This window comes from Geotrypetes seraphini, chromosome 3, assembly GCF_902459505.1.
Source record: "Geotrypetes seraphini chromosome 3, aGeoSer1.1, whole genome shotgun sequence".
Taxonomy (NCBI): Eukaryota; Metazoa; Chordata; class Amphibia; order Gymnophiona; family Dermophiidae; genus Geotrypetes; species Geotrypetes seraphini.
This window is the reverse complement of record NC_047086.1, coordinates 410,254,139-410,275,104: the sequence shown is the minus strand read 5'-3', so window position 1 is coordinate 410,275,104 and position 20,966 is coordinate 410,254,139. Positions and strand designations below refer to the sequence as shown.

At 45.6% G+C, this 20,966-nt stretch overlaps 1 protein-coding gene across 1 annotated transcript in view; it reads left to right on the top strand.

Moving 5' to 3' along the window:
- The window catches only part of CUL9 (cullin 9), a 535,945-nt gene that overhangs the window by 337,954 nt on the left and 177,025 nt on the right, over nucleotides 1-20,966 (top strand). The window contains exons 26-27 of the mRNA XM_033937681.1: nucleotides 4,923-5,108; nucleotides 8,006-8,121. Of these exons, the coding sequence (XP_033793572.1) occupies nucleotides 4,923-5,108; nucleotides 8,006-8,121 (302 nt within the window). The remainder of the gene's footprint in view (nucleotides 1-4,922; nucleotides 5,109-8,005; nucleotides 8,122-20,966) is intronic.

Here is a 20,966-nt window from a genome sequence, read left to right as displayed (position 1 = left end):
AATCCATCCCAGACCCTTCTTCTTCAGGAAGCTCAAGCTCTGCTTCGTCTCCATGCCATCGAACCAGTTCCCTTGGAGCAGCAAAACAGGGGGTTTTACTCCCGTTACTTCCTTGTTCCAAAGAAGACGGGCGATCTGCGACCCGTTTTGGATCTCAGGGCTCTCAACAAATTTCTAGTCAAAGAAAAGTTTTGAATGTTGTCCCTGGCATTCCTTTATCCCCTTCTCGAGCAGAACAACTAGTTATGCTCTCTGGATCTCAAGGAGGCCTACACTCATATCCCCATTCATCTGGCCTCCCGTCAGTACCTCAGATTTCGGGTGGGGAATCTGCATTATCAATACAGAGTACTACCATTCGGCCTGGCCTCGTCTCCCAGAGTGTTCACCAAGTGCCTGGTGGTGGTAGCAGCAGCTCTAAGGAATCATGGTCTTCAGGTATTTCCCTACCTCGACGACTGGCTCATCAAGGATTCCATGTCTCAAGGGGTTATTGTAGCGACCCAACAGACTACCTGTTTCCTACAAAGTTTGGGATTTGAGATCAATTTTCCCAAATCTCAGCTTCAACCCTCTCAGACTCTGCAATTCATTGGAGCTGTTCTGGATCTGTACAGCGGCATTACCACTTCGGGCTTTCGTCTGACAAAACTTCTCCGGATGCAACCCAGCATCTGTTCTGGAATATTGTGTACAATTTTGGAAGCCACATTATCAGAAGGATGTGCTGAGAATAGAATCGGTTCAACTGTTGGCCACCAGGATGGTCTCAGGACTCAAGGATATCCCTTATGAAGAATGTCTAGGTAAATTGCAGCTATACTCTCTCGAGGAACGCAGAGAGAGAGGTGACATGATAGAGATGTTCAAATACGTTACTGGCGGGGGGTCACGTGATGCAGCCTGCCTAGTCAGACATGCGGAAGGAGAGCTCCCGCTCCACTGAGAGTATAACCGCGACTATATCTGCTTTTACCTGCATCCCCCCGTGTAATTTCCACATTACCTGCTAAGTAATTCTCTTGCTTTCCAGGGGTGCCTTTGGGGGTCGGCTTCTGAATCGGGAATGCCCATAAAGATGGCCCGTAGTGCCCGGGATAAGCCCTCGACTACCCCCTCCAAGATAGCAGCGGAACCAGCCACTTTTACTATCCCGGCTGGGGACTGGATTACGGACTTTACCAGGTCTGTGTCCGCAGCGTTGGCTGATCAGCTTAACAAAATCCAGTCGGCTGTGGATGAGATGCATGAAAAATTTGATTCCCACAGCCGACGTTTGACGGAGGTCGAGCAGCAAGTGTCCGATCAGGAGGACACCTGCACGGGCCTGGCGTCTCAGATGGCAGAGCTCCGGAAAACGTCTCAGGAGCTGGCGGACAAACGGGAAGAGCAGGAGAATTGGAGCCGCCGTAATAATCTGAGGCTTGTTGGGCTTCCGGAAACGGTAGTGGACCAGGACTTATATACCATCTTCTCCACCTGGCTGCTGGCTAAACTGGGTCTGCCTGAGGGAGCAAACCGCTATGGGTGTGAGAGGGCCCACCACTTCGGGGCCAAACCCACGGATGGGAGGAGAGTGCATTCGGCTATCGCCCGATACACCAACTGGCGGGAGAAGGAGCTAATCCTCCAGGCCTATCGCAAGGTGGGGGCCTTGGACTATGAGGGATCCCGGGTGCTGGTATTCAACGACTACTCGGTGAGGGTCGCAGCCCAACGCAAGATCATGGCGCCATTCTGCACAGATCTGCACAATAGAGGGGTGCGGTTCGCGCTGGTGTTCCCGGCTAAGCTGCGGGCCTGGCATGATGGCACGACCCACACTGTGTCTACGGCTGAGGAGGCCAGTGCCTTGCCTGCCTGAGATGTTTCCCTAGGATCCCCTGTTTTTCATCTGCATTCCTCTTCCCATCGGGTCGAGTTCCTGCTCTGGAGGGCTTATGAGGGCTGCCCTATGACCGGGGTCCTTTGCAGGTCTCCTTTCCTTCAACAAGCCGGAGCATGGCCCCTGGGGCTTGAGGTTTTTTGCTGCCCTAAGCTGCAGAGATCAGCTCGCTTTTCAGTCCTTGGGTCTTCTGGACTGGTCCAGCTGTACTTTGTGCATTCCTGAGGATTATTTCACCTGCTGGAGTTTCTGCCTTGGAGACTTTGCCTGCCATTACCTGGGCTCCTTGACTGACCTTGTTGTTGCGTTTTGGTTTTCTGCATTTGGTGGCCGGGGGGCTGCTGGTTTGGGGTTTTATTGGGGAGGGGGGTGGGGGTTCTCCGGGTAGGCTGAGGGATTGTCTTTGGGGTTGTGTGCTGGTGGTCTGAGCATGCTTTGGGGGGTGAGGGAGGGGGGTAGGGGGCTGTGGGGTTGGGTGGGGGTACCTGCAAATTTCCCTTCTTGGAGCGGCAGAGCTCGGCTGGGAGGATTGGCCTGCTCCATTTCTGAATTCCACTGCTGGTTTGGTACCCGCACTGCCTGATGACCCTGGCTGAGCTTCTCCGGTTACTGAGGGGGGGAGGGAGGAGGGGTTTTCCTTCTTTTTCCTTTCTTTCTTTTTCTTTCTTGTTCCCCACTCCCTTTGCTTTCTTTTGCTATGGCGGATTTGAAGGTGGTTTCATTTAATGTCAATGGTATCCACTCTCCCATTAAGCGGGCTCATATCCTGACTGGCTTGCGCAAGGCGGGTGCGGACATCACTTATTTGCAGGAGACCCACCTCACTCAGATTGAACATGCTAAGTTGCGGAAGAACTGGGTTGGGGAAGTTTATTCCTCCACATTTACTTTGCAGGAGTGGTGATTCTGCTGCACAAACGGCTGGCCTTCATGTTACATAAACAACTTCAAGACCAGAATGGGAGGTACATCATAGTTTTGGGAGAGGTGTAGGGTCTGAAAATACTTCTATGTAATCTCTATGCTCCAAATGTCTATTGTCATAAATTTTTTTCTACAGTCTTTTCCTTAGTGTCAGCTTATCCTGAGTACCACACGATCCTGGGGGGAGATCTCAATATCACGGCGGCTCCGGGGGTGGATTGCAGACCTCCTCGGGCTTGTCTGAGGGATCATGACAACAAGGGGGTGGAATTCTTGGTGCAACATTTGGATCTGGTTGATGTGTGGCGTGCTTTACACCCTTATGATTCTGAATTTACCTTTTACTCCAATGTTCATAAGGTTTACGCTTGGTTAGATTACCTTCTCCTTGACAAACGGCTGTTTTCCTGGGCTACTAAGTCCGAGATTACTGAGGCCACAATATCTGATCACGCGATGGTGGAGCTTACACTGACTCTTGCCACGGGCCGTAAAACTTCCTCTTGGAAATTGTCCCCGCATTTGTATCCTGATCCCGAGTTCCGGACCTTTTTGCGGGCGAGATGGGTTGATTATCAGGCTACAAATACCACCCCGGAGGTGGAATCGGTGTCTTTCTGGTATGCGTCCAAGGCGGTTATGCGGGGCCATATTATAGCATACTCGGCCGCTAAGCGTAAAGAACGTGAGGGGCGCTTTTGCAGCTTACTCAGCAATTACATGGGTTTCGTAGGACGCACATAGCCACTTTGTCTAACTCGGATCGTCTGGAATATAAGGGGATTTGGGAGAAAATAGAGGCCCTACAACATCAGCGTACGGAACAATCTCTCTTTTACTAACGCTATAATCTTTACCGCAAGGGTGGAAAGGCGGGGAAACTTAGTAAGTTAATCGGGGACTGTTACACCCCATCTTCCTCCCCGAGCAAAGAAGCACAAAATTCCTGGACCACCTCACGTGCGTCTTTATAGCGCTCTGTCTCGGGGACCCCCTTAAATCGCAAGATGTTCCGTCGCAACCTGTTCTCCAGATCTTCGACTTGCCGCCGCAGGTCATTGAGTTGTGACACCGCCATGTACGCCACTGTTGAGGTCTCCTGCAGGGATATCTCCACTCGATCCAGCCTGCCCTCAGAGGCCGACACTCTACCTCCCAGCTCTCTCACCTCCACCTGAATCTCCGCGAGGGCTGCCTTCACCTCCGAACGCATACCCACCATCTCTGATTTGAGATCTCGGAACCAGTGTTCGATGTTCCCTTCCGCCAGTGGCTCACCCTCTGAAGAAGTTGTTTTAGAGAGACCGGCCTGCGGAGTCGCGTGCGATTGCGCCATTTTTAGATAGATTCGCTGGGGGGCTGTGCACATGCGATCGCGTTTTAACACTGGTAGAGCCCGGGAATTGGAATTTTTCCAACTTTTTCCTACTCGCCATGCACTCAGCAGTTGTTTGTCTCCAAATGCAGGCTCACATACTGCAGCAGAAAGTAGATATAATACTGAAAAGCTCAAAAATTAAGCTGCCATGCTTCCAAGTGATGTCACTTCCTCTATCTTCTACAAGATTTACAAGGTTGCATCTTTTCCCTAGTGCTTTTATTCTGAATTGTGGTTTTTTTCTATTTTAAAAATTGTTTTATGACTTTGTATTACTATTCCCTAGTGTAATACCATTGAGTAAAACGCCACAAACTGATAGTTTGGCGGTATATGAAAAATAAATTATTATTATTTCTGTTTTCTCATTTCCCCCTACTTGTCATGTTTGTCTGCTTGATTCGATTTCAGCTCTACTAAGCAGGGAGTGTCTCTTGAATGTTTCATCTACAGTGCTATGGAGATAATAATTAGTAGTAGAATAAGGTGCCTGTTTGGGATTTTTATCATGAGCAAGTGGGAGAAGGGGTGCAATGAGGCAGAGAGGCCGGTTCAGATTGTTGCAGATAAATGTATTATAAGCTAGCAGAATAGAGCGGCTGCTGTATTATTTCTTCCTAAAAAACAAAACTTCTCCTGACCTTGTGAGATTAAATCAGAATGGGCCACAAAGCTGCAGCTTTAACTTTCTGATGCTTCTCTCAGTAAACGATGTAATCATGGCTTGTGTTTCAGATGCCAACAATCCCAGTCCCCTGTGCTGGCTCCTCAGTGAATACCTGGAGAATCTGCAGCCTTCGCAATGCACCAAGGGTCGAGGCATTATCTTTAATTCCCATGTGCGCAGGCTCAGCCACCTTTTAGTTCACGTGGACACAAGCAGGCCTGACACCAAGGAGCTGAAGCCACCAACAAAATTGAGTAAAGAAATTGCTCACCTTCCTCTTGGAACTCAGTCCCTGTGTTTGTGTGCACTTCCCCACCCTTCAGGAAACCCTGTCCCTCTGATTGTGTGCACTTCCCCACCCTTCAGGAAACCCTGTCCCTCTGATTGTGTGCACTTCCCCTCCCTTCAGGAAACCCTGTCCCTCTGATTGTGTGCACTTTCCCTCCCTTCAGGAAACCCTGTCCCTCTGATTGTGTGCACTTCCCCTCCCTTCAGGAAACCCTGTCCCTCTGATTGTGTGCACTTTCCCTCCCTTCAGGAAACCCTGTCCCTCTGATTATGTGCACTTTCCCTCCCTTCAGGAAACCCTGTCCCTTTGATTGTGTGCACTTTCCCTCCCTTCAGGAAACCCTGTCCATGTGATTGTGTGCACTTCCCTTCCCTTCAGGAAACCCTGTCCCACTGATTGTGTGCACTTCCTTTCCCCTCAGGAAACTCTGTCCCTCTGATATTGTCACTTCCCTTTCCCTCAGGGAACCCTGTCCCTCTGATTGTGTGCACTTCCCTTCCCTTCAGGAAGCCCTGTCCCTGTGATTGTGTGCACTTCCCCTCCCTTCAGGGAGCCCTGTCCCTGTGATTGTGTGCACTTCCCTTCCCTTCAGGGAGCCCTGTCCTTCTGATTGTGTGCACTTCCCCTCCCTTCAGGAAACCTTGGCCCAGTGACCCTCCCTTCCCTTCAGGGAACCTTGTCCCTCTGATTGTGTGCACTTCCCTTCTCTTCAGGGAAATCTGTCCCTGTAATAGTGTCACTTCCCTTTCCCTCAGGAAACCCTGTCCATCTGATTGTGTGCACTTTCCTTCCCCTCAGGGAAACCTGTCCCTCTGATTGTGTGCACTTCCCCTCCCTTCAGGAAACCCTGTCCATCTGAATGTGTGCACTTCCCCTCCCCTCAGGGAACCCTATCCCTCTGATTGTGTGCACTTCCCTTCCCCTCAGGGAAACCTGTCCCTCTGATTGTGTGCACTTCCCCTCCCTTCAGGAAACCTGTCCCACTGATTGTGTGCACTTCCCCTCCCTTCAGGAAACCCTGTCCACTGATTGTGTGCACTTCCTCTCCCTTCAGGAAACCCTGTCCCTCTGATTGTGTGCACTTCCCCTCCCTTCAGGAAACCCTGTCCCTCTGATTGTGTGCACTTTCCCTCCCTTCAGGAAACCCTGTCCATGTGATTGTGTGCACTTCCCTTCCCTTCAGGAAACTCTGTCCCTCTGATACTGTCACTTCCCTTTACCTCAGGGAACCCTGTACCTCTGATTGTGTGCACTTCCCTTCCCTTCCAGGAGCCCTGTCCCTCTGATTGTGTGTACTTCCCCTCTCTTCAGGGAACCTTGGCCCTATGACCCTCCCTTCCCTTCAGGGAAACCTGTCGCTCTGATTGTGTGCACTTCCCTTCCCCTCAGGGAAACCTGTCCCTCTGATTGTGTGCACTTGCCCTTCCTTCAGGAAAACCTGTCCCTCTGATTGTGTGCACTTCCCCTCCCTTCAGGAAACCCTGTCCATCTGAAAGTGTGCACTTCCCCTCCCCTCAGGGAACCCTGTCCCTCTGATTGTGTGCACTTCCCCTCCCCTCAGGGAACCCTGTCCCTCTGATTGTGTGCACTTCCCCTCCCCTCAGGGAACCCTGTCTTTCTGATTGTGTGCACTTCCCCTCCCTTCAGGAAACCCTGTCCCACTGATTGTGTGCACTTCCCCTCCCTTCAGGAAACCTTGTCCCTCTGATTGTGTGCACTTCCCCTCACTTCAGGAAACCCTGTCCCTCTGATTGTGTGCACTTTCCCTCCCTTCAGGAAACCCTGTCCATGTGATTGTGTGCACTTCCCTTCCCTTCAGGAAACCCTGTCCCACTGATTGTGTGCACTTCCTTTCCCCTCAGGAAACCCTGTCCCTCTGATACTGTCACTTCCTTTTCCCTCAGGGAACCCTGTCCCTCTGATTGTGTGCACTTCCCTTCCCTTCAGGAAACCCTGTCCCTCCGATTGTGTGCACTTTCCCTCCCTTCAGGAAACCCTGTCCATCAGATTGTGTGCACTTCCTTTCCCCTCAAGGAACCCTGTCCCTCTGATTGTGTGCACTACGCCTCCCTTAAGGGAACCCTGTCCCTCTTATTGTGTGCACTTCCCCTCCCCTCGGGGAACCCTGTCCCTCTGATTGTGTGCACTTCCCCTCCCCTCAGGGAACCGTGTCCTTCTGATTGTGTGCACTTCCCCTCCCTTCAGGAAACCCTGTCCCTCTGATTGTGTGCACTTTCCCTCCCTTCAGGAAACCCTGTCCCTCTGATTGTGTGCACTTCCCCTTCCTTCAGGAAATCCTGTCCCACTGATTGTGTGTACTTCCCTTCCCCTCAGGAAACCCTGTCCCTCTGATAGTATCACTTTCCTTCCCTTCAGGAAACCCTGTCCCTCTGATTGTGTGTACTTCCCTTCCCCTCAGGAAACCCTGTCCCTCTGATTGTGTGCACTTTCCCTCCCTTCAGGAAAACCTGTCCCTCTGATTGTGTGCACTTCCCCTCCCTTCAGGAAAACCTGTCCCTCTGATTGTGTGCACTTTCCCTCCCGTCAGAAAACCCTGTCCATCTGATTGTGTGTACTTCCCTCTGATTGTGTGCACTTCCCTTCACCTCCGGAAACACTGTCCCTCTGATTGTGTGCACTTCCCTTCCCCTTAGGGAACCCTGTCCCTCTGATTGTGTGCACTTCCCTTCCCTTTAGGGAATCCTGGCCCTATGACCCTCCCTTCCCTTCAGGGAACCCTGGCCCTGTAATTGTATGTTTCTCCCTTCTAGGAGCTCATGGCCTCCTAATTATTGGTTCTTCTTTCTGAGAGATTGGAATGGAAGGATAGTAGTTTCAATGTTTGCTTTTTATCTTTAATAGATGGCAAGAATGAGAAGGAAAAGGTCCTGATTTCTCCAATTGTGAAAGTTCAGGGGAACAAGCTGAGCAGTATGACTGGGATCACACGCTGCTGGCAGGATGTGGTACAACAGCAGGTGAAGTAGCTCTTCAGAAAGATTCTTAGACTACCTTATCAAAACCATTTCTACTACTACTATGAATTATTTCTATAGAGCTACCAGCCGCACTCAGTTTCTGACCAGTTGAATTGCTTATGCAAGGCTATCCATTAATATTCAGCTGCACCTAACTGGTTATTGCTGTTGAATATCGCCACAGAATATGGTGTAGTGGTTAGAGCTTCGGCCTCAGCACCCTGAAATTGGGGGTTCAAACCCTGTGATGCTCCCTGTGACTCTGGGTGAGTCACTTAATCCTCCACTGCCCCAGGTACATAAGAGCCAATCCTCCTCCCTTAAACTGAATGACAGCTATTTTGGGGGGGAGTCTGGGGACATATAACATAATACTTTATTTTTAATCTACATAGAAAATAAGAATAAACTGACTCCCCCAGTGAGCTACAAAATTATAATCAATCTAGCAAAAGTTATAAACCAGCCATCATTACTTCCCAAGAAATGTTTGAAACAAATAAGTCTTCAATAACTTTCTCAAATGAAAATACAAAATAGAGGTAAGTATTAATGGGTGAAACTTAGATTCCCAGCTTGCGGCCTGCTAAGAAAGTAATTGCCCGTAATGTGTTTTACAAATACAGCCTTTGTGCAAGGAAATGTAAAAAAGACCAAATTACGCTGTGAATGTACAGGAGTTAAAAAAAAAAAAAAAATCCATTAGATCACAGCTCTTCAACCACTGGTCCGCGGACCGGTGGCAGTCCGCAGGAAATTTTTGCCGGTCCGCGCAGGGCCGGCAAGATTGACTCCCTTCAATTTCCTACCGGTCCGCGCAGGGCCAGCAAGATCAGCAGCTGAAGTCTGCGCTGGACCGGAGAGATCTTGGGGAGCCTCCGACAGTGGCTTTCTCCCCTCTCTGCAATGCTCCTTTACTTCCCAGCGCAGCGATTCACGAAGGCAGCCTCGGGGCTTTTGCTGAGTCGCGGCTGCCTCTGATGATGCAACTTCCTCTTTCCTCAGAGGCGGCGCGACCCAACAAAGGACTCGAGACTGCCTTCCTGAATCGCTGCGCTGGGAAGTAAGGAGAGCTGCTGGGAGGGGAGAAAGCCACTATTGGAGACTGGGAAGCTGCTGGGCAAGGGGAAACAGGGACAGCTGCTACTGGAGAGGGAGAAGGAAAGATGCTGCTGGGAGGGGAGGAGGGAAAGGAAAAAAAGGGACAGCTGCTACTGGACCTGGAGGGAAGGAGAAGGAGAGATGCTGCTGGGAGGGGAGGAGGGAAAGGAGTCTGGGAAGCTGCTGGGCAAGGGAAAAAAAAGGGACAGCTGCTACTGGACCTGGAGGGAAGGAGAAGGAGAGATGCTGCTGGGAGGGGAGGAGGGAAAGGAGTCTGGGAAGCTGCTGGGCAAGGGGAAAAAAGGGATAGCTGCTACTGGACCTGGAGGGAAGCTTGTGGGCAAGGGATAAAAAAGGGACAGCTGCTACTGGAGAGGGAGAAGGAGAGATGCTGCTGGGAGGGGAGGAAGGGAAGAGAATTACTGCTGGACAGGAGGAGGAGGGAAGGGAGAATGAAAAAAGGAAGGAAACATCTGGCAGAGAGATTAGAGGAGGGGAAGGGGAGACAGGCATGAGAAAGTAGAGAGATTGATGATAGGAAGGGGTCAGCAGAAAAATAAGCAGAGAGGGACAACGATGATAGATCTGGTGTAGGAGAGATAAAAATGAGAGCAGTGAAGCTGGAATGAATCATGTAAAAAGGAGAGAGGGGGCACAAGCTGGATGGAAAGGGGAGAGGGGCATAGAAAGAAGACAGATACCATATGGAAGGGGGAGAGGGCAAACAGTGGATGGAAGGGGCAGATGCTGAATTGAAGAGACAGAGAGGGCAGGCGCTGGAAGGAAGAGAGTGAAAAGAAGATTGAAAGCAGAAACCAGAGATGACAAAAGGTAGAAAAAAATAATTTTATTTCTATTTTGTGATTAGAATATATCAGATTTGAAATATATATCCTGCTAGAGCTGGTGTTAGACATAACTGGGGACTGCAAAACCCAGGCAGTGCTTCTTTAGCTTCCAGCTGGCTTAGGGCGCTCTCTGACCAGGGGGCAGTTGCCCTAGTTGCACTCCCCTAAAACTATCCCTGTCATGTGTGACTGCAGTATTCTGTTAGCATGATATTTCTGTGTAGCATTCTGTAATAATTTGGCTTGTTCAGTTTTCTTGATAGTAGAGGGGATATATGTGAAGGGGAGGGGAGACAGGGGTTTTGTTGATCCTTGCTCTGAATTATTTGTATTTATAAAATGACAATTGTACAGAATATTGTTTCTTTTTATACTTTAATAAAATACATTCAATATAAAATCATAACTGAGGCTTGTGTGGATGGGTTCAGATGATTTGTGGGAACCGAGCTCGCAGAGATGGGGCGGAAACGGGGTTTTTAAATTTTAGTCCTAGTAATTTGCCGGTCCAAAAATAATTCTTTTTTTTCTGCCGGTCCACGGGTGTAAAAAGGTTGAAGAACACTGCATTAGATAACACTTTGTAGCAAATCCAGCAGAATTTAAAAATAATTACTGGGAAGTGCAATTTGCGATGGTAAGGCATTACATGCTTAATTCTGCTCAAATTAAAAATTAAGCGAACAGCTGTGTTCTGAATCATAGTGAGCCTTTTAAAATACTTCTTGATAAGACTGTATTACTATAGTCAAGTGTGGACAGTACCAAAGACTGAAAAGCTGATCTTTCAAAACAACTCCGAATGGAACTTCCATAAAGTATAAAAGCATTTACGAATCACAGCATTCACTTGATTTTGCATTGTTAGATTTCAATCTAAAAATACCCTCAAAAGTTTCAGCATAGGTTCTATAGTACGGTACGTATCATTCAAATGGAGACAATCTTGGTTATGTTTAGATGGAGATGCAAAGAAAAATTTAGTTTTTTGAAAGTTAAGTTTTTAACTTAAAAAGACAGCATCCAATTCTCGATAACAGTGAAGCGTGGCTTGGAGTCGCAGCTGGATGGTTGGGTGAAGACTGAGCTCCACAGTAACAGGCTTTTGAAAGAAGTTTTAAGCTGTTGAATTAGTTTTTATTTTAATGAAAATCGGGAGAGTAGTTTAAAAAATGGCAACGAGTAAGCAGCAGAAGAATGAGATGGCTGGCACAAGTTCGGGGAGCGCAAAAAGATCAAAGACAGAACCAGCGACTCCTTCGAAAGTGCCGTTGCCCAAAGAAGATAACGGATACATTTTTTCAGAGCTGAAACTAATTAAAGAAATTGTCTCAGACAATGCTCAAAAGCTGCAGGAACTGAAAGACGAAGTTTTACATCTCACAATACATATGGAGAAGATTGAAGTTAAATTAGATCATATTGAAAAAAGAACAGCTGCAAATGAAACTGAAATACGGATATGTAAATCATATAGAGAGAAAGTAGATGCTCCCCTGAGAGAGCTTGAAGATTGTATTAAAGACCGTCTGCCTGTGCCAGAGAGCGTGGATGACTTCCCAGATGGTGAAATCATTGGAGAAGAGCTAGACTCCATCTTGGATTCCATCACTGATGCTTCACAGCTGTTATGAATTCTATCCATAAAGATTCCATGTTGTAGCCCTGTTTCTTGCAGAAGTTTGTCTATTTGACTCAATTCTAGAAGCAGTCTGAAACTGGGTTTTTCATGTTTTGGCCGAAACTGTCTTTTTTGGCAGAAATCGAAACTGTAGCCGAAATGTATCGCCTGTTTCATCTTAAACTGAAAACTTAAGTTTGGTTGTGTGAATGAGAAGCAGTGAGACCCGCTGGGGACTGTCAGAGTTGCACTAAGGAGCCTCCTGCTAAACCTACAGATTACCCCCCAGTCCCAGGAACTGCAACCACAGACTGACAACTGAGAGAGTCCTTTTAACAAAGACTTTTCATCAGGTCTGGCACATTTGAAATTTGGACTGCCCACGGCGCGCAGCCATTTACAGGGCCATCTCAGCCACCAGCAGAGCCGCCGGAGATCCGAGGAGAGGAGAGCGTGCGAGCTCCGCTCCGCCCCTCTCCCGTGACCAGCGGGGGACAGATCGTTTGAAATTTGGACTGCCCACGGCGCGCAGCCATTTACAGGGCCATCTCAGCCACCAGCAGAGCCGCCGGAGATCCGAGGAGAGGAGAGCGTGCGAGCTCCGCTCCGCCCCTCTCCCGTGACCAGCGGGGGACAGATCGTTTGAAATTTGGACTGCCCACGGCGCGCAGCCATTTACAGGGCCATCTCAGCCACCAGCAGAGCCGCCGGAGATCCGAGGAGAGGAGAGCGTGCGAGCTCCGCTCCGCCCCTCTCCCGTGACCAGCGGGGGACAGATCGTTTGAAATTTGGACTGCCCACGGCGCGCAGCCATTTACAGGGCCATCTCAGCCACCAGCAGAGCCGCCGGAGATCCGAGGAGAGGAGAGCGTGCGAGCTCCGCTCCGCCCCTCTCCCGTGACCAGCGGGGGACAGATCGTTTGAAATTTGGACTGCCCACGGCGCGCAGCCATTTACAGGGCCATCTCAGCCACCAGCAGAGCCGCCGGAGATCCGAGGAGAGGAGAGCGTGCGAGCTCCGCTCCGCCCCTCTCCCGTGACCAGCGGGGGACAGATCGTTTGAAATTTGGACTGCCCACGGCGCGCAGCCGTTCGGCGCGCCGACGAAGGCGCACGACAAAGGCGCATGCGCCTTAGTGAGCGCCTTCGTGAAGCGACAGTAGTGAAGCAAACTAGAAACAAGCAGCTCACCAGCTCCCCAAAATAGGATAAAGCAACAGCTAAGAGATAATCTTATCAGTCAGATCACACACATCGTATATTTAGCAACTAACGCCCTAGCAACCTTACTCACCAACAATGGCAACCCGCCCTCCTAAAACCCTGCTTGTCCTTCTGTTGCTCGCCCTCCTCATATCCAACTGGAAAACAGCAGGCTACCATACTTACTCCATCCCAATCATTACAACAGACCTCAGGCAAACTCCACCAGCCAGGAAACTCCACTCCCTCAGAACTCTGACACCATGTCCTAACTCCAGCCTAGAAAGCATCCCAACATCCTGGGGTAAACGACCCCCGCCAAAACCCAAGACAAACAGCCATAAACACTTGACACTCCCAAGAATCTTCCTCAACTCAATCAGTTCACAATTCTCCTTCACAAATTTCACACCAATAAAATGTGCTTACATGAACATAAGATCAATCAATCCAAAGGTGGAATTAATCAAAGATTGGCTAATCAAAGATCATCTAGGCTGCCTATTCTTAGCTGAAACCTGGATCACTTCAGACTCCGACCCAAGCATAATAGATCTCTGCCCAAAAGGATATAAATTAGAGCTTGTTTGTCGAGAAAACAAACGAGGGGGAGGGTTAGCCATCATAGTAAAAAACAACTTTAACTTAAAAGTCCTAGCCAAGAACTCATCCCCACACCTGGACCTTCTAGCCTGCCAACTCTCCGATAACACTCTCTCCGGAAACCTGACCTGCATTCTATGCTATGTCACACCAGGGAAATGGTCCGCATCAAAACAAGAACTCGAAGAATTCATTCTCCAGAATTCACTAACTTCCACCCACAACTTACTCCTCGGAGACTTAAATCTCCATCTAGAAGACCACTCCTCCAAACAAGTAGAGGGAATACTCTCATATCTCGATACCCTATCCTATCAGATACTTAACCCCGAACCCACACACGAAAAAGGCCACCAACTGGACATTGCAGCATTCACGTCCCATAACCTTGACACTCAAAACATACACACATCCAACGGTGTATGGCACCCCTCCCTCTGGTCAGACCACTACAAATACACTTTCACTATAAATTGGGCTCAAAACAACCACAAACCCGCACCCCAAAAAATCCACATCAACACACGACAGAAAATCAATCCTACTACATTTTGGGAGAAGGTAGATCCAGCATTCGACCACATCAACCCCAAAGAATTTGTAACTCACTGGCGTACCCTTAGCGAAGCTACTTTGAACGAGCTAGCACCAATAAAAACAAAAAACAAAATCTGTAGACCTTCAGACAAATGGTTCGACGCCGAACTACTCCATTTAAAAAGACAATGCAGACACCTCGAAAGAATATGGAAAAAACAGAAACAAGACCAAACAAAAGTAGCTTGGAGAAACCAAATCAAACAAAATAACATCAAACTAAAGGAAAAAAGGAAAGCATACTATTCCAAACTAATAGGCACTGAAAACCCAGACTCAAAAATACTCTTCAATATTGTAAGAAAACTCACGGACACCAAACCTTTCCTAGCTACACAAGGAAACCAATCTCCTTCAGCCCACCAATTAGCAGACTACTTCAAGCACAAAATCACCAATATCAGATCCACATTCAACAATTCATTAACCCTCCTCGATGAGATTATAACAACACCAACAATAGATGAAGCCTTAGTAGCTGACAGAACGTGGACTAACTTCCCCAAAGTACAATGGAACGACATGACTCGACTATACAACAAATATAGTAAAACTTCTTGTGACCTAAACAGCTGCCCATCGTACCTGCTAACAACCGCATCCATCAAGTTCAAAGCTAACCTCATGAACTGGCTACAATCCACGCTCACAGATGGTCACTTCCCACCAGAACTAGGCGAGATTATTATCACCCCCATACCGAAAGATCCCAAAGCTCCAAACAATAATCCAGCCAACCACAGACCCATCGCTTCAATCCCATTATATATCAAACTACAAGAAGGTCTTGTAGCACAATACCTCACCAACTACCTAGAAGACCACAACATACTACACCCATCACAATCAGGATTCAGAAAAAACCACAGCACAGAGACACTACTTGTATCTCTAATGGATATAGCCCGCCAACACATCAGCAAAGGGAACAGGATACTACTTATCCAACTAGATCTCTCAGCAGCTTTCGACCTAGTGGATCACAACATACTACTCCAGATACTAGACGCCATAGGGATCTCAGGTTTGGTACTCAACTGGTTCCAAGGCTTCCTTAAAACTAGAACTTATAAAGTAAAGACAAAAGACCACATATCTGACCCTTGGTCAAACCCCTGTGGAGTACCGCAAGGATCTCCATTATCACCCATACTTTTCAACCTCTACGTATCCTCACTGGGCACCACTCTAGACTCCCTAAATATAGTCTCATTCAGCAACGCAGACGACATAACAATCCTTCTCCCCTTCAATACCCAAGACCCCAATTCATCAGGACGACTGAAAAAAACTCTGGAAACGGTAGAAACATGGATGACCAACCACAAACTGAAACTGAACACGGATAAAACCAAATTCCTGCTGCTAGAAAAAGACAAAGAACCTACCTTAACTGATCTGATGACAAATGCAATCACATACCCAATACAGCCAGCACTCAAAATCCTGGGAGTAACGATAGACAGGAGATGCACAATGCAGACTCATACTAACAAAACCATCCAAAAAGCCTTCTACACCATGCGCAACCTGCGAAAAATAAGAAAATTCTTTGACAAAATACAATACAGGATCTTAGTCCAATCACTTGTACTAGGACTTGTAGACTACTGCAACAGCCTTTATCTACCCTGCCCCGCTTACATGACCAAACAATTACAGACAGTACAGAACACAGCACTCAGACTTATCTACTCGCTAGGAAAATACGATCACATCACTAATGCCTATCTCGACTCACACTGGCTACCGATACAAGCAAGAACGCAATTCAAACTATACTGTCTATTATTCAAAGCACTAAACGGAACAGCACCTCTCTACCTAAACAGCCGCCTAATCCGAAACCTCTCAACTAGAGTAAGGAGAACCCAGACCCCATTCACCTACCCCTCACTCAAAGGCACAAAACGCAAAAAGCTATATGACAACCTACTTGCTACACAGGCCGCGAAAATTGACCCCATCATATCCAAGCTGCTGACCACAACTACGGACTACAAAGCGTTTCGAAAAGATATAAAAACTATACTATTCAAAAAACACATCCCAATATTATAATCTACCCTCATCTTCTCACCCTTCATAACCTCCTGCAACTCACAACCAACTGCAATTTCGTCCCCATAGGCAACATCTAATCTAGTTGCAACGGGCGACAAGCCAGTTCATATCCAGAAACACTGTTTCCCCAAATACCGAAAAATCAGATATAACAACCTAGGAACAGACGATTTTTTGGTAACATAAGATTATGCTTTGTAATATTATGTAATGTAACATAAGGTTATGCTTTGTAATATAACATAAGGTTATGCTTTGTAATATTATGTAATGTAAGTTATGCAATGTACTGGAATAATAAGGTAAAATAACACAAAGTAACCCTACGTAAAGTCTTGTAAAGTTATGTAAGATAAATTATGTAAGATAAATTATGTAAACTTAATGCAAGTAATGCAAGCACGGTAAGGATAATGTAAAGTAACGCAAAGTAACTCCACGTAAAGTTATGTAAAGTTATGTACGAAAAGTTATGTAAAGTTAGGTATGCAAAGTTTGTAAAGGTATACAAATAAGTGTATTGTCATCGCCTGGAAATGACCAGCCATCTTCTAATGTAATCCGCTTAGAACCGCAAGGCACAAGCGGAATAGAAATCACTAATGTAATGTAATGTAATGTAATTAACAGAGGAAAAAGGAACAATCTAAGAATAATTCAGCTCCCGGAGGGAGTTGAAAAAAATGATACAATCTCCTTCCTTGAAAACTTTCTCCCGAAGATCCTGCCTCTTAAGGCAAAATATCCATTGAAAATTGGGAGGGCTCACAGGATCCCTTCAAGGAAAACAGCTAAAATACTGGGGCCATGTCCAATTATTTTAAACTTTTAAGGCATCAGCAAGTCATGGAAATTATACGGCTTTCAAAAGAAAATAGAAACTTGAAATGTCAAGATTCAAAAATTCACATAGTGCCGGATTTCGCTAAGGTCACAACAGAAAAAAGGAAAAAACTATTAGAATTGTGACCACAAATGAGAAGTATAGGAGCAAGATACGGCTATAATGAAGGTTACATATGCCAATAAGACAGTGAGTTTTGAAGATCCTGAAAAGTTAAGGGTCTTTTTGGATGCATGTGAACAACCGATGGTTTCTATTTACTTAACTTCTATTTACTTATTTGACTAATTTTTATGTTTTTATTTAAACAAGGTTGGGATATTCACATAAGAAGCTGAATGGAATGAAAGATGGAATCTTTTTTGAATTAACTTTTATAACCGTCCTGGATATAAGTGTTAATAGATGAAACTCTATTTAGAACACTTTAAAAATACTCAAGATTTATGTAAATTAGTTGGTTGTCATGGTGTATAGAATAACTAAGGAATATTCCAGATTTGGAACTGCAGTCTGGAATTGTATTGCGTCACTAACCTGGAAGAAAGAGGCAACATCTTAGAATAATATTCTGTGTGTGACTATAGAGGCCATTTACCACAAGGTATCAGTCAAAACATATTTAAGTGTTTGGCAATTACCATAAGCTAGGCGAAAGCGGCGGCTCATACGCAGGCAACTCTGTCCCAATACCTGGCTCTGCTGAAGGAATGAAGAGGTGGGGGGTGCAGTACCGGAGCCCCAGATGCAGTCGCCCCTTGCTCCGCGGGTGCGGGAGCGAGTATCACTCTAGGATCACATGTTGTGGGCTCGCTCCCCAGTCGCTCCTCCTGGTGTGGATCGGGGCGGTGGCTTATGAGTGCTGCCGTTGACGCATGGCACCTCCTCCCTTGTTTTGAAAGGGGAGGAGCTGCAAGAAGATGGGCGTATAAGATATGAATGCAGGGTCAATATTTGAGAGCTTTTGAATTTGCCAGAAACAGAAATGCCTCTGAAACAGAGTTCTGAGATCCCGATGCTAACATAACAATAGTAATTTGGAGTCATCATACTTTGGTTTCTTTAACGGATGATTGACTATATTTACAACAGCTGAAGAAATATGTAATTCCAGATTCTAAGTTTGGATTGATTCTTTAGAAGATAAAAGGAAGAATCGGATAGATCCTGTCAGAATATTGGGTGTATCAGCAAAAATATCTAGTCACATCACTTTTAAAACTTTAACTATGTTCCTACATTCTTAATCCGGGAGCTTAAAATTAAATTTGCGTAGGGGAAGTATTTTTATGGGAGAAATTTTTGCTTAGATTCTTATATAGCATGTTCATCAACTGGGTTAGAAGATATTTTATTGGTTTCTTAAGAAATTTAGTATTAAAGAATATAGTTTTATTTATTATAGGCTAATTCAAATTAAATATGATAATATATAGGCTGAAATAATTCAATATTGAGATATTACATGTATGAAATGTGATTTTCTTGTGGAGGATAAATATAATTAATGATAGTTTTGGTATGGATAAAGATTATAGTAGAGTAATGGAATTTAAGTTGGGTTATATGAAATTTTAAGATGGTTAGAATTCATAATTAGTCCATATTCATTAAATGATTCATTAGAGAAATATTAAATTGATGTGATTACATGGTTAAATATAAATAATAATAAAAAATATAAATAATGTTTAAAGGGAGATAAGGGTAGACATGATACTAATTACTTCACTATTTAAAGTCATCTTATATAAGAATATTGCAAATTTAGGAGAAATTCAAAAGGGGTGGTATAATTTTTTAGAAGGAATAAATTGATATATAGTTCATTTTGTCAAAATATTTTATTAGATGAAATATTGGTATTAAGGGATGTTGTAAATTGTGGAGTTTTTTTTAATTATAATTTGTCTAATGATATTAGAGTTGCACCTAATTATTATATTAATTTTACAAATAATCTTATTAAACATGATTACAGGAAATGGATATAATTTAATAATAACTGTTATTTAAACATGTTACTTTATGAAGATGCACAAAAATATTTTATTTTTAGATAATATGAATTCTTATAGGGTGTTTATTATTTAAATGTTTACAAATATCAATAATATTTTTAATGGGTATGTATGGGTTGGTATCAAAGTTAGTTTAAGAATATATAATTTATGATTTAGAAAATATAACTTAATGGCTTATTATACTGTATAATTATAAATAAAAAAATATTTAGCCTGTGAAGAGTTCTTTTTCACCTGATATCAAATGTGCGTTTCCAAGTTTTCACTATTAATTTAGGGGGGGAAGGGTGGGATGGGGATATGAGGGAAGGAATTGGGGGATAAGGGGGGTATTTCAGTTCTTAGAATGGGGAAAAGTAATTGTTTAATGTATATTCATTGCAATTTGAATTATGGGAAGATATTTATAAGTAGTATATATAAACTGTATAATGGATTTTGAAATATATTCCCTAAATGTTAATGTCCTCAACCATCCGATTAAAAGGAAAAAAAACATTATTATTTTTAAAACAACAGGATGCTGATATTTGTTATATCCAAGAGACTCACTTATCTAATATAGAATCTACAAAACTAGAGGGAGGTTGGGTAAAGCATTGTTTTTTTGCCCCTGCAATAGGGAAGAAGGCTGGAATAGCTATTTTAGTGAATAGTAAATGTAATGCTTTATTTAAATTAGTTGCTTCTGATTGTTTAGGAAGATGGGTACATGTAGAAATGAGCATGGGAAATACCGCAGTGGCGCTCTTTAATGTATATGCCCCAAATTCGAACCAAAATGAATTTTTTAAATCTCTACAACAACTGGTATTACCACTGGCTACCTCTAACTTAGTGGTGGCTGGAGATTTTAATGCTGTTATGGATCCTTTGTTGGATAAAAAAGCCTAGTAAAATTATGAAATCATTGGGTTTAGATAATTTTGTAAATTCTTGTGATTTGAAAGATATATGGCGAATACAGTGGTGCCTCACACAACGAACTTAATCCGTTCCAGGAGCAAGTTTGTTATGTGAAACGTTCGTTGTGTGAAACGCGTTTTCCCATAACAATACATGTTAAAAAAAATAATTCGTTCTGTAGCATAAAATATGCTAAGATGACATAAAAAAAGATAAATTTTTGGTTATTATTTTTATTTAGATACATCTAAAAACATAATTGTTTTTTAAAACAACACACATTTTTTAAATTTAAAGACAGACTAAGTAGAGTCTAATTTTACAGTGAGAGGGCAGAGTCTCAGCGGCAAAAACTGGGACTTAACTGTTCTTTTTTTTTTTTTTTCTACCGTGTTTCCCCGATGATAAGGCAGGGCCATCAAATAAGACAGCCCCCCCTTTTTAGAAAAAAATGTAAAATAAGGCACCCCCCCGCAAATAAGCCACCCACCGATACCTGCGCTTACCCGAATCGGGTGGTACGGTGGGTGACTCCGTGTAGTCCCTGGCACCCCCGACACGATCGGGGCAAGAGGGAGCTCAAGCCCTCTTGCCCCCCCCCGACTCCCCGACACGATCGGGGCAAGAGGGAGCTCAAGCCCTCTTGCCCCCCCGACTCCCCGACACGATCGGGGCAAGAGGGAGCTCAAGCCCTCTTGCCCCCCCGACTCCCCGACACGATCGGGGCAAAAGGGAGCTCAAGCCCTCTTGCCCCCCCGACTCCCCGACACGATCGGGGCAAAAGGGAGCCCAAGCCCTCTTGCCCCGCCGATTCCCCAACTCCCCGACAATATCGGGCCAGGAGGGAGCCCAAGTCCTCCTGGCCACGGCGACCCCCTAACCCCACCCTGCACTACATTACGGGCAGGAGGGATCCCAGGCCCTCCTGCCCTCGACGCAAACCCCCCCCCCCCCCAACGACCGCCCCCCCCCAAGAACCTCCGACCGACCCCCAGCCGACCCGCGACCCCCCTGGCCGACCCCCACGACACCCC